The 14,948-nt window shown below is 34.4% G+C and overlaps 2 protein-coding genes across 2 annotated transcripts; both read right to left on the bottom strand.

Annotated features, from left to right (window-relative positions):
• Positions 1–598: 598 nt before the first annotated feature.
• Positions 599–9,442, bottom strand: LOC118754809 (the record flags this gene model as incomplete). Its single annotated transcript, XM_036489684.1, is given in 4 exon segments — positions 599–740; positions 6,215–6,976; positions 7,034–7,989; positions 8,695–9,442. Coding segments are annotated over 4 exon segments (2,397 nt in total), but the record flags the coding sequence as incomplete, so codon positions are not given.
• Positions 9,443–11,682: 2,240 nt separating this feature from the next.
• Positions 11,683–14,944, bottom strand: LOC118754808 (centromere protein J-like; the record flags this gene model as incomplete). Its single annotated transcript, XM_036489683.1, has 2 exons — positions 11,683–13,051; positions 13,151–14,944. Coding segments are annotated over 2 exons (2,838 nt in total), but the record flags the coding sequence as incomplete, so codon positions are not given.
• Positions 14,945–14,948: the final 4 nt, after the last annotated feature.

Raw genomic sequence — 14,948 nt, 5'->3', positions numbered from 1 at the left:
ATTGAAAAGTACGGGATCGCTTTCTAGTCAAAAATGGTAACTTCTGTGAACTTCAACATAACCTCCAAATTTTGGTTGTAAATTTTTGCTTATTTTGTATGTAAACACACTCAGCTCACACATGTAAATAACCAAAAATACTTTCAAATTCATTAGAATCCACTTAAACAAGTAATTAAATACTTTTCAACATGAATTAGCAGAGTGCACTTTTCTTTTGTTTACAATTTGGTAGCCAAACACACTACAGCTGATCGTTTGACACATTTACCAGAATTTACCAGCAAAAAATTCTCGGACTAAAACTGGTAACTTCTGACAGAGAGAGAACCGTATTTACTCTCTTTTTTGTCCTCTCAATAGTCAGAGAACCGAGTACAGGATCGATTTCCAGTAAAATCTGACTGATTCTGACTAGTCCGGACTCGTACGGGATCGCAACTATTAATATGGCGGTAAGACAGAAATACGAGCGATGAAAATTCATGTATATGATAGAAATTTTGGAAAATTGTCTTATCTCGAGAGAAGTTGTTTTGTCAAATGTCCACAGATATGTAAGTATGTACATACATATACATATACCCAATTATATTACCTTCGCATACTCATCGGTCATATGTTCGCCTGCGATGAAATCAACGTTTACCAATTCATAAGGTATATTGAGAGCCTGGAGAACCATACGGACGGCTAGCGATGGTGGTCCATCGGAGACAGCATACAGTTTCATAGTCATTCTAAATTTGTAAAAGTATAAAAGAATTGAAAGTGAGATTCTATTTGCATTAGTTGCGTTCCAGATGCTTCACGATTTACAGTTTTTACAGGATTTGCAGGAAAAGCTATTTTTTCCATTAATAAACCTTATGGCAGGTGGTCACCTGCAAATCGTGAAGCATCTGGAACGCAACTCTTCTAGCATAATGTATGCTCTCCAGTGTAAAACCATTTAAGTTTTCGTATTGTGCATGTCTTTGATATCGCACATGATTTTCAAAAGACACAACTTAAAATTTCGGATTTTTGAAATTATACAAAGAGCTTTTATTTACCTAATATAATTTGTTGATAAAACCTAAAGGCCAAATTAGAGGTACCATTAACCATAACGCCTTAGCCATAACGTAGCAAAATACTTCGGATCTACTTATGGTTATGGCGAAAAACTAAAATAAAATAGATACCAACGGTTATGGTTATGGCTCTGGCGTTATAAATGGAACCAATACCCGTTTACAGAGCTGCTATGGTTATGCTTATGGCACCACTAATTCAGTCTTAAGGCAAAGTCTCGCTTGCCCATATGATTATTTCCGACTAGCATGTAATTTTGTGTCACCTTTGAAGATCGTTTGCGATACATTTGCTCAACCTACAGAAAGTCTGCTACATTTCCAATTACATAGTAAGTGATTTTTCTAAAACCATTGTTGGCATTAATCGATTGATTTTTTAATGAATTTGACACTAAAGCTGATCGGATTAGAGTTAATTATGACTAAATTAATTTTTATTAGCCAAGTAATTAATTAAACAAGTAATCGCAATCATGATGATTAAAAATTATGGAGCATATAATCATAGTCCGCAGTTAGAGCCAGCTTTAGCTAAGAGTGATACTAAAATGTTAAAGCCCATTTTATTTACGTGTGTATCATATTCAGTTTAGTACTATTTATACTCTACCAATAGCTGGCTTTATTACAAAATTCTATTACAAAAGTAATAAATTTGCTGTTTTATGACAACGTGAAACCCTGATATTTGAGTTTGTTTACTATAGCGCAGCCAACTTAATAAAATGAATGTACATAAAATTAAAAATAATATTGCCAAAATAAATGAAAACATAATTTAAAATCGAAGCCAGCCTTAGTAACAGGTTTTCTATAGATTGGTTTAAAACCATGCGCTAATTCAGTTAAAGTGTTCTTATACGATATGTATTTGCATCTGTAAATGTGACTTTTTAGATACATATGGAATTGTATCTGTCTTGTCATATTACTAATAACTATAATTATTTGTTTATATATTACGTGATTTTTATAAGCATCAAATACACAAAAAGTAACTAACTGGTGTTTAATTTTAAATTCGGTCAAGCGTAGTAAATCACTTTTTTTATATTGGGATTAACGAATAATGATAAGTAAAATAATTTTAAATCGTAATCACACCATCGATGCTTACGATTAAGATAATTAGCCATTAATCGTATTGATGATATGCCTTAATAATAGCCTTAATAATTGATCGCGATTAATTTTTTAACCATTAGTTTTTAATCATTAATCAGATGAACATTTTTCCGACACTGTCTAAAACCAGTGCTAACTGTCCTGTCTTGGATATTTTTAAACATGTTACACTTGTTTGGTTACAGAAAAATGCGTTTCTGTTTTTTTTTTTTTCTTGTACGTGGTATGTACATATATGCTTTGGTATGTATGTACATATGTATTTCTAAAGTGACGAAAAAATAGTAACAGTAACAAAACGTAAACTTGCTTATTTGTAGAGCATTCGAGCCTCTTATTAGAAAAAGCTAATTATTTACATACCTTTCAAACTGAAAATTCAACTACTATAAATAGTTTCAAAGCACCACAAATTTATAACTGGTTATGAGCGATGCCAGTAGCCAACTACCAACGCTCAACATTGGTGAACTGAAATTATTACGGGTTGTACAATTTGGCTACTTCACAATCAGTTAAAATTAAAGCTTTGGTGAGCTTTTAACCTGGTTGCAGTGAATAAATAGTAATAAAAATAACAGGACGCCTCATAACCTGTAATATATTTAGGCCGAGCTTCTACCCTCGTATACGTTCATATTTTGGCACAAGAGGATTACTTCACAGTTTTATATTGCATTAAATAAAGTACAAGTTTCGTATAATCTTACTTGGCCTATGTATTAGAATACCATTTTTTTTTATCTATACATATAATAAAATTGTAAAGGGCCGATGCTTGTACATTATAGATATCAAAGAAAAATAAATATGTGGGTTTTTATTAGAGCAACTTAAGCCAAATCAACAATTTTTAGAATTGTTGCCAGTCTGTCTGTATGTACATATGTTTGTACGCACAACACTTGAAAACTAATTCACCGATGTATTACTAGAGGTCTAACTTAAAATATAGAAAGAAAAAAAAAACAATTTTTGTGGGTTACCACCTGTTTGAAATATTGTATTAAATTGAATTGGTAAAAGTGAAGCACGCCGGGTATTTGCTAGTTATAAATAAGGATGTGTGTGTGGGTGTTTCATGCTTGAAGTAAAATTCAAAAGTACGATCTTCGGACTAGCTACCAATAGGCTAACCGCATGCACACCCAACTGCGGTATTAAAACCGAAATTCAAAATGAAAGCAATATTCATTAATATATGTACATATGTATGTACATGGTATGTACGTTGATATGATTAATCTAAGTACACGGTTACTGCATTTGTAAGACAAATATGCATTTGATTATAATCAGTACAAATGTACAGTTGCGAACATTAGAATAGCAGTGCCGCTTGTAACAGAGTTCAACTCCGAATAGTGTTTACATCATATCTTCATGTTGTTGTTGTTGTAGCAGCATACAAATTCCCCAAAGACTTTTTGGGGAGTGTTGCTGGAGTGACAGTCCTTGGCCAGATATAAATCTGGGTCGTTCCGGTTACGTAGACCCGACTGTCGTGGGAACGACATATCTTCATCTTATTTTTGAATGTGTGTCATGATGTGGTATCACGATTAATTTTGAGAAAAAATAATTATTCATTCCGAGATAATTCGTTTATATGTTAAAAAGGTTTTTTTTCTATCCAAAAGTATTCAATTGTAACCAGAGTACGAAAATAAACTGTACAAAACAATTCCCATTTGCTCATCGATCATCATATCATTTGTGGTTTTGTACAGTTTTGTACATAGTCAGAAACACATTGTAAGATTCACTGTAATTTTCCCCAACGAGAAACGTTTGCTTTTCGTTTATGACAATTGTACCATAGGGTGATATCACAAACGTTTCAATTACGTGAAAAATATTTTTTTCTGTAAATTTTCATATCCAATTCAATTAAAAAACATTTTTATTTTTTTATTCATTGCAGCCATTCGTTTTGTGTTAAGTTATTGCATATGTGTACATACATATGTACATATATTTTTTTCTACACGATTCATTTCGTTTGTTGTTTCGTCTGTAACTACTAAACTACTGTAGTGTACTATCGCCAAAGTGAACTCAGCCGTTTTGTTTTCGTATTGTACCGAACTGTTGAAGTAATAAACGAAACGAAATAGTAACGTACAATATAGTTTATTTTCGTACCCTGATTGTAACAAATGTCAGGTCGAGAATAATGCCCCTAGCCGATATATTAAATTTCCTAAAGGATCTCAACTATGGATTCGTAAAATTTTGGAGAGGATTTTCACTTACGCACTTGATTTGGATTGGTGGCTAATTTTGTTATCGAACAAAACTAATATTTTTTTAGCATTAAATATAGTACTAAAAAGTTTTTAAAAGTAATGATCTTTAAGTTCTAAAGAAAAAAATGGTGGTTCTGCTATTTTCATGTTCGCAATTGTATATCACAGCTCACACTCTTAAAGTGTTGCAATTCATTTTAATAATTGCTTCAAAACCTTTTTTGACAGGTCATCAAGAAATGTGTGAAAACATTGTAAAAATAAATAATAGTGAAGAATGTGGGCGTTAGAATAGTACAAGTAATTACATGTACATAGCTATGTATATAATGCAGATGTACACTCAGATATATGTATATGTACATACATATGAATGTATGTATGTACACTAGGGTGGTCAAAAAAAAAAACTAAAGTCGGAATTTTAATGCCCTTACCCATTACGATTGTTCTATACCGAAAATATATACTCCTATTTTCTATTTTGAAATCAAAAATTATTTAGAGGTAGCTCAAAGCGCTCAAAGTTTCCTATGTATTTTATATGAAAAAAAAACAACTTTTCGCAGCAATGGTATAAAAAATCAATATTTTTCGATTGGAAAACTCTGTTTCTCTGCAGGAGATCCCCGATAAAAATACCCAATTGCTTTTTTCATAGTGACAATAACACTGGATCACAAATTTTAATATGGTTTTGGTTCTCCAGACGCCACTATCTCTAATTTGTATGTAGAATCGCCCGCTAATTCCAAAAATCGAGTTAATTTTTTAATCTATGCATAAGTTTTCGAGATATTTTAAATTTACCGTTATTCAGCTTAAAACAAAAGGTGGTTCCATTTAGTCATATCTAATGAGCCAAGTAATGATTGTTCAAATGAAAATGCGCAAAGATTTTATTGAAAGTCTCCTGAAGAGAACCAGAATTTTCCGATCGAAATATATATATACATACATACATATGTACATACACACATACATATTGTTAATTTAATATAGAAAGGTCCTAACTCACTTTCATTTCGAATCCAGATTTATACAAAATCTGTCAAAAAGATCACAATTATCTAATGGAAATTGAAAACAAATATTACAGCGTCAAATAAAATATTCGGCCCTAGTCTCTTGTGTATTTTTAAACCTCAGCAGATTTTAATACGAAAAGTGCGCAACCACGGTTAGGTGCTAGTTTTAAACTAGGTTGCGCTGGTTAGACTTTTTCTTCTATTGCGGTTTAGAAATAAAAGAGAATGACGTATTTTGACGTTTTGGAATGCACCCTATTATTATTAATAACTAGGGAAGACAAAAATATGCAACTGCATATTATGACACAAAATGCATATTTTGGCGAAAAAGCATAAAATAATTTTTTTGGTAATAAGTTCCCTAATTTGCGCATAATTTCATCTGACAATACTTTTATGGAGATATCTTTGCTTTTTGCTACATTTTCAAAATTTATTTGAAGGAACAAAAATATCAGATAGGGCGTTTCTATATTAAGGTAACGATATATGCCTTTGTAAAAGTATCGAAAGACCTAACACTTTTTGTTTTCGACCATAACCCACATACCGCTGTGGGCCCTTCCTAACAGCCGGTTTCACCAGTAATTTAAATGGAAAATGATTTTTTTATTTTCTGCCAATTTCCATATAAAATTAAAATCATTTTTCATTCCGTTTGCTTTCGTGAAATTGGCTGTAAAAATTGAAATTTTTGCTAAATATCTAGAGAGCATCATATTTTACTTACCCTATCGCATCATCAATTTCTGCATCGAAATTGTCTAAAGCCTTTTTAACGTTTGGATCTTTGCCTAGTATTTTTGTGTACTTCACATTTATAGCATCGAATGATCCCGCAAATGTTTGTTGCGACTCGATTTTATCATTTTTAATTTCATTATATAGACGCCGCTTAATATCTGCTTCAATGACCGGATGCGTATGATGGTTGGTGGTTCTAAAGACGCGTATTTCGTCATCCACATTGATTGTGGATACTCGACTCTTGCAGTTGAGCTCTGGATCTTTGCATTTTATACAAGACCAGTAAGTGCGATTATTTTGTGAACTCCTTAAATGATAAATATAACCATCGACGCATAATAATTCACCGCCCTTAGCTGAGCGCAATGTTGATACATTGTTCACATTCATTTCACTGTCGTTAGTTAAGCTTGACTTTAATATAGCTTTCTGACGTTCCTTAGACAAATCTAAGAAATCATCATTCGTGCATGCACTTACATCCAAATGATCTTCATCATTCGTATACGTATTTATATCTAAATATTCTACTTCCATTTCATCTTCTGCATCTGCCAAATCGTCGTACGTAGATTTGTAGATTACTTCGGTTTTGAAAGAAGGTTGTGTTTTAGTGTCCTTACACATTTCTTCTAACTTTGTGGGCAGAGTAGATGTGTCATCTAGGTGATCATCATCAGAGTCTAAAGCACTGGAGAGGCTCGAAGACGTATTTTCATTAAAAGGCATGCTTTTTGAAGTAATACTAAAAATAATTGTCTAGTTAGAAACAAAAAGTGTGACTGAGTTCAGAACCACTTACTTCTTTGATGTCCCTTGTTCTTCTTCGTCTTTCGTTTGTTTACTTAAACGCCCGATGCTACGTTCAATGGTTTCTTTTGATTTTTCCACAATCTCTCTGAACTCTTGATTCAATTCATTTCCACTTTCATCAAATATATTTTCCTTTTTAAGGCCTGCTTTCTCAGCGTTTTGTACCACAACACTTCTGCATAAGCGGCGCTTAATATCTTCAGAATGATCCGAATGCAAATGTGTACCAGCGACCCGTATTATTATAGGACCCTTATGGGTCATTTCCGTAGTGACACGCGCATTACACTTGTAAAACTTGTCGCGGCGTAAGAGACATGTCCAGTATGCGCGTCCATTACGGGGACTTCTCGTATCCAAATGATAAATATAATTGTCAAGACAGAGAACTTTATTTCCCTTTGCTGATGGCAAAAAGGTGAATTTCGCTTTGTACGAATCAGTTTTTGTACTAGTAGACAAAGCTGCAAGGGGATCTGCTGAATAGGTATAGGTCACAGGTTTTGCTTTTGTTCGTAATCGTTTGCGCTGGTTTATAGTTTTGGCATTGAGACTTTCCATTATGCGTTTTTTCGGAGGTTTATTTGAAGGTGTAGCACAAGCTTCGTTTTCTGATAAATCCACTATTTCGATTGAATGAAAATTCTTATCTGCTTCCCCTTTTTGATTTAGTACGGTTATATTATTTTTAAGAAGCAATTTTGTTAGTTTCAATGGAGTATAAGCGTCGTGTTTGTGTGATACCAGCTGATGGCCTTTTAAGCGATGAGTGTTATTTGAAATACACTCAGTGAGAATACGAGTTTTACATGGAGGATCTTGTTTTATGCACTCCCATCGATGAGTGCTCGAAGTTATAGATTTGGATTCTAAACGGTAAAGAAATCCTTCCACGCATATCATTTGGCGTCCAAGAGCAGTTTTAAGCATGTATAATTTTTGTTTCTAATGAGTTGATAATAAGAAATTATATACATTAATAGGTAAGTTATAGCCATACAACCAGAAGTATTTCATCGATATCAATGCATGAGGACATAAAGGACGAATTCGGACATTTGTAGAAGCGACGTTTTAATTTAAAATAGAAATCCGTTCTAAAGTAAATGATGTGTTTTCGAATAAAATTCCGTCATCCCTTGTTCTCTTTTTGATTCCGATTTTTATGGGTTTTGTTTTATACCATATTTTTATAAAAACAATTGCGAAAAATAAAATTATGCTAAAAATTCCCTGTACATAAATTTAATTGATTGTAAAAAAATTAAAATAACCCACTTCGAAAATAAAGTCTGTTAGGGCTTAGAATTCAAAAAGACTTATCTCGGAAGACAAAACTCGACAAAAATATACAAGTCGTATCTCTTTTAAAATAGTAGTTGATATGCGGCTTTCTTCGAATATTAATCGAATTACGTCTATTTAATCTATAATATTGAGATATGTCCACTCGAATTTCGGAATATACATATCGCATGTTTTGTAATTATTATATAGCTTATTAATTGGATAATGAAATCTCAAAAACGTAAATTTTTAGTTACATCTCTATATTATTAAACGTGCGATATGTACCTTTTTTATTATTGCTAGCTACGTTTTTCGAAATATTCTAGAAAAGTGTTTAAATTGTCAATACATATACTATACCTCGAAATTGAAAAAGTGTTTCGCTGAACCAGAGGTTGACTGTCTATCATCGGAATTTGCAACAGTTTGCTTTTTACTAATTTTAGCTTGCTTAGGAAAGAAGTCATCATCATCAGCTGGCCACTCGTCTGATTCCATATCTTCGTCATATTGAATATTTGAGTTAGATTCATCTTCATGTTCTTCCGCTGAAGCATTTGATTTTCGTTTGTTTCTCAGCGTGCACGGTTTTCCGGCCAAGTTTGCTCGGAGCTTTCGTTCAACCACCTTAGATATTTCCTTTTCAGTGCAACGTTCATGCGTATGCTCATTTGTTACTCGTACTATCTTATGCTGGCTATCGTCACCATCTACAATAACAGTAGCTATACGCGATCGACACGGTTGGTATTTGCTTTTCAACTTATTGCAAACCCACCGGCATTTTTGTTTTTTGCCACGATCGACAAAATGATAGAGAAAATTGTCGACACATAGCATGTCAACATCTTTTGCAGAGCGCACCATTTGGACTTGTGATATATCCATTTGAGGCATATTTGAATCGTTCTTGAATCACTGCTTGTTGATATTTTGTATTCTCGATTTTGCAAAAGAAATCTCCCACAGAGTTAAAAGCAGAGTGATTTCGGTTTTACAGTGCGTTCTGTCTGAAAAATGCCATAATTTTTCGCACCAAAAAATGGCTGCACCAATTCCTGTTCTTATGTTGGCTGCAATGTATGTGCTGCCAGATTGACGTTTTATTAGTTGCATTCCAGTTGCTTCAGGATTTGCAGGTTTTTACAGGAAGCCGTTCCAGTAGCTCGTTTCTGTAACAATTCTCTACCAAGGTGAATTGAGATATGAATTCGCCGCCCTGTTCTCTACTGCTAATTAGTAGGTGAGAGTGACGTATTTTCTCTACCAGTAGAGAAATAATTGGTAGAGAAAAGTTACAGAAACGGGCCACAGGTCATTATGCAATAATAGCTTTGTTTTTTAACAGATAATTATCACAAATTATCACTTATTTCTGCTGGAAAGCGTTTCTTAACCCAAAAAGCTAGCAGAAACTCGCAGCTCTCTCTCGTTCTTACGCTCTTCTGGCAGCTGTCAAAATGGATAAACAAAAATTCACGCCAAATATTTTCATTAGTCAAATACACCGATCAGCTGATTACTTGCTAGTTTCTGCTAGTTTTGCGTTTCTTTACTTTTTCGTTATTTCGCTCTCTGCCAGCGTAATTCTTTAAATTTTCTCCTTCTTCCTGATAATTATCTGCTAGAAAAGAAAAGAAACAAAGCCAATAGTTGCGTTCGCGTAGCTGTTAATTGTTCATGTTTAACCAAAACTTACAAGTTTTTGCGTTCGCGTACGCAAAAAACTTGCAAAGTAGGGGAAATTGAGAGACATTTCATTTTGGGGGAAGCTGCTGGTTTCTGCTGGAAAAAATTTTTGCCAACAGGAAAACAGCTGGTTGGCATTTACGCAAATCACAAAATTGAATTTGATGGTTTGGAAGTTAAAAATTACAAAATGCGACTAATTAAACTTGTAAGAAATAAGTAGTTATTTGTTTAATCAATAAACTGTGTCAGTATAACGCTTTGTGATGACTTTTCGTTCGTTTTAAGTTTTACACTTTTGAATGTTATCTGGAACGCAACTAGTCTGTTCCTTTGAACTTCGGACTAAAACCTGTGGAACTGTCAAACTACAATTTTACTCTCTCAAGTGAGAGTAAAAGGAGAACAGATGCAGAAGGGCACGGGAACGCAAAAAGCACTTAGTCTGTTCCAATAGCAGTCCGGTTTACAGGATTTAGTCAGAACTTACAGGAAGTCGTTCCTATTGACATAAAACCTGTAAGTGGGAACACATTTGAGAGAGTAACTGAGCAACTGTTCCTAGTCAGAAGTTACAGGATTTAGTCCGGAGATTTTTTTCCTGTAAGTTCATGAAAAGTGTCAAACGATCAGCTGATTTACATGTGCAAACAAAAACAGAAAGCGGTGAAAGCAAAGAACCTAATATTTGTTATAAAATGGAAGTAAACAACGAAATATTTAAATATGTATAGATTTTATTAATTATTTAGTGATATTTCAGCCAAGTCAGTGTAGTGCCAATGACATGTAAACAAACCGTCTGACGTTTTTACAGGAAATAGTGCTTTTTGCGTTCCTATGCACTTCTGCATCTGTTCTCCTTTTACTCTAATTTGAGAGCGTAAAATTGTAGTTTGACAGTTCCACAGGTTTTAGTCCGAAGTTCAAAGGAACAGACTAACTATTTCCTGTAAAAACGTCAGTCGGTTTGTTTACATGTCATTTGTACAACACTGATTTGGCTGAAATATCACTAAATAATTATTAAAATCTATACATATTCAAACATTTCGTTGTTTACTTCCATTTTTTTTTTATAAATGATAAGGTTCTTTGCTTCCACCGTTTATTGTTTTTGTTTGCACATGCAAATCATCTGATCGTTTGACACTTTTCATGAACTTACAGGAAAAGAAACTCCGGACTAAATCCTGTAACTTCTGACTAGGAACAGTTGTTGCTCAGTTACTCTCTCAAAAGTGTTCCCACTTACAGGTTTTATGTCAATAGGAACGACTTCCTGTAAGTTCTGATCTTTGGCGAGCATGATCGCAAACCGCCCTACAAACGACGAACATGACCCGCAAGCCGCGCATGTGCGCGGATATGTTCGTCGTGTGTAGCCGCTGTGAAAGGGGACTTACGATGTTTTTGCCTATCGCATCGCATTACACAGTAGCCCCCCTTGCATATTAAATATATCTTAAAACAAAATTAACAAAAAAATTTTAGCATGTAAAACATTGCGAATAAACAAAAAAGCGGCGTACGCTCATTTTGGGAGTAACTGTATATTTGTAAAAAACAACTATCATAATAGGGTCATTCAAACACAAACAAAATGTTAAAAAAGTACCGAGCATATTTCATATTTTCACTATTTTCAGTCTAGTTCGATTTGTTCCCTTGAACATTGACGATGAGGAAAGTATACAGGATTTACTTCTTCAAATAGACAATGTCATACAATATGGAGAGGACGCCGATGTGAAAATACGAGATTTTGATCCGCCAGAGGAAGAAGACGATCCTATTTCTAATGGAAAGTTTGACTAATTTGTTTAAAATAATTTTTATCATATGTTTATTTTCTAAAGGATGTCTTAATAAAAATGTTTTTGTTTGTACAAACACGAGTAATTTTTTTAAAGTTAGTTTACAGTATGTACTAATTTTACAAGTAACACAGAGCTGATATAACTTCCCACACCACATATTTATTTTATGTCCTCTCGGTATCCATCACAAGGTTTCCGTCTTTATCTTTCAATCGTATGCGTCCATTAGAGTACCGCGTCTCTTGGCTTCCATCAGGGTAAACAAGCTTGACAGTGCCATCGGGGTATTCCCTACGTTTATTGAGTTTCGTATGTATCTCCCTTTGACCGTTGGGTAACATCAAAACTTTATCGCCATTTCTCATTTGTATCAGGTTTGTGCCATCAGCAAAACGCCACTCCTCTAATTTATCTTTTTCTGAGGGATTGATAATTTTTACGGAATGGTCTGGAAGATGAATTTCAACGACACCATTTTTATACCGATGCTCTGTTTGACCATTCGGAAATTCGATAATTTCTAATCCATCCAAATACGTTGTATGCCAGGTATTTGTTTCGGCAAAGTAATATTTAACTGTGCCTTCATTGACATTCGTTTCTTTTATATCTTTATTGAAATATAACATCCTTATGTTCATTCCATCGGAAGAAATTTTTTTTAAATTACCATTCGGGTACCAAATGTCCTTGCTACCATCTGGATTGATAATTTCTCGTCGATAATTTTCACTTGTTTCGGTGCGGCATTTATCGATTCCCTTTTCGTTATCAAAACTTCCAGCTATTGATTCCACTTTATCCTTTTGCACATCCTCATCCTTATTTCTTTCGAATTTTAAAACGACAGTTTCTCTCGATGTGTTTGAACGCGATGAACCCTGAAACGATTTTACACTTCTGCTATTACGAGTCATTTGAAGTTCGGAAATAATATCATCATCATCGTCATCTGCAAGCTCAGCTTCGGATTCAAATTGTCGAATGGGCTTTTCAGTCTTATGCATAGTACATGAATTTCCGTCATCGATCGTTATATCTGTTTTGCTGGTATTACGAGTGTTCGGTGGTGCCTTCAATAACCGTTGAACTTTTCCGTTTGATTTTGGAATGTCTTTGGGTGAGTTTGTCGTTTTCATGTTTTTACTATGTGAGCTAGTATTCAAATCGGGATATTCCGGGCTCGTATTGCACGAATTAGCTGCCGCCTATAGACAAATTGGTTAACATTACATTTACATGCTTATATCAGGTTTACCAAAATGCTTTTGATTTAAAAAAAAAAACTTTTGAATTTTTTTACTCACCAATTTTGGTGCTAACTTAGCGATGTTTCTGTTTATTTCCATTAGCATTTTATTGTTGCCTTCTCGCTCAAGTTTTTGTTTTTCATTTTGCAGACGCTTATTTTCCTTTGTCAAGCGTTCAATATCATCATATAATTGCTTTTGATCACGTTCCAAGTTACGGATTTGCACACGTAATCGCGCCTGCGCAGATGCATGTAATTGATCCTTTTGCTTTAGCTGAATTTGTAAGCTTTCCACTTCTTCTCTTAGACGAGCAATTTCTTTCCGCTCTTTATTGGCCAATGTTTGTTTCTGCACGCGTATTTGATTTTCAAATTTTCGTCTTTCTTCTTCAATTTTCATACGTTCGTCGTGAAGATACATTTCCATTTGAATTTTATCGTCTTTTAATCGATCCAGCGCTTCATTACGTTCCTGACTGAAATGTGCACGTTCCATTTCATACTCCTGCTTAGCGCGCATTAATTCCATATTGTTGTTTTTGAATACGGCTATTTCCTTTTCCAGCTCTTCGAGTCTTAACTTGATTATATTACTTTTTTCTTGCAGCTCTTGCGTAAGCGCAGATGGTGGTGATTGCATCACTAGTTTCTTTTCTGTACTGTTGCCGTCACCATCGCCCTTAGTTAGCAATGCGCTAAGGAGTGCATCCTTGAACTGATGAAATAAGTCGGAATTCGTATTGGATGATGTTTCCTCTTCCAACATTATTGAGCTATTTGATATTATGTCATCACGATTATAATATTCACAAGTGGTGTTTTGCTCGGAAAAACGAACATGTAAATCCGCCTTTTCGACGTTTAATGTTGAATCAGTTTTCGATTCATCACTAAGGTAAGTAGAAATCCCAGGCGTTTGACACCGTACACTTTTCTCTTCAATTCCTTCAGAACTATGATCATCATCTGAATCGTCTCTCAGAACTTCTTCAACTGCAGGTCGCAAACTGTCATTTGTATAGCGCTTGCCTATAGGAATTTCAATTTCGTCCTCCGCATTCTGCTCAGAATGAACTTTCTGATCCATAAATTTTTTCACACAACTAGAGTTCATGTCGATTGCTCCTTGAGCTGCTTGTCGCTCTAGAAGTTCAAAAATGCTTAAGTTTTCATCATCTTCTATGTTGTTATTTTTACTAGGGTTCATCTCATTTTCTGTTTTAGCGGTAATAGCTCGAATTTCATTTATTGGAATTGGATTTATTTGTTGCGAGTCGAGTACTTTTGACCAAGTTATGGCGACAAAGGGCTCAACTTGTTCCCTATAATTTTCATCATATTTTTCACATGAGTTTGAATTAATGGTTGCACCTTGAGGCAATCTTACACTTGGTAGAGTAATAGAAATTGACGAGAAGGCAGTTTTTGAATATTTGGTATCAGGTGTTGAGCTATAGCCAGGCCTTGATTGAGTCAACATTCGTTCGAATTGTTTTTCATTATCATCATGCTTAATTAATTCCTTAAGCGTTTCGACTGATTTTGGTTTTTCGTTTGCATCTTCCAGTGAAGGCTTTGCTTTAGGAGCTAGTCTGCGTCGATGCAAGTTTTTAATTTTTGGATGTGTTGTAGCGTATTTATAGCGTGGTAAATTATTCAGTCGCAGTGACTCCGGAGAAATTTTATAACGCTGCTTAATACCCTCCCCGCGTTTAAGAAAAGGCCGCTTTGGTTTCGTATCATTATATTCAAGCACCTCATCATTGCAGTAGATGTTACCGTGATTTATTTGGTTTGAAATTTTCACAAGAGCAGTATTGTTACCTTGAAATAATCTATTTTCTATTTCTGCG

The sequence above is a fragment of the Rhagoletis pomonella genome, unplaced genomic scaffold, assembly GCF_013731165.1.
Source record: "Rhagoletis pomonella isolate Grant_MI unplaced genomic scaffold, Rhpom_1.0 Rhpom_scaffold_04670, whole genome shotgun sequence".
Classification (NCBI taxonomy): domain Eukaryota; kingdom Metazoa; phylum Arthropoda; class Insecta; order Diptera; family Tephritidae; genus Rhagoletis; species Rhagoletis pomonella.
The sequence above is the reverse complement of the archived record's forward strand: the minus strand, read 5'-3'. Positions and strand labels throughout refer to the sequence as shown.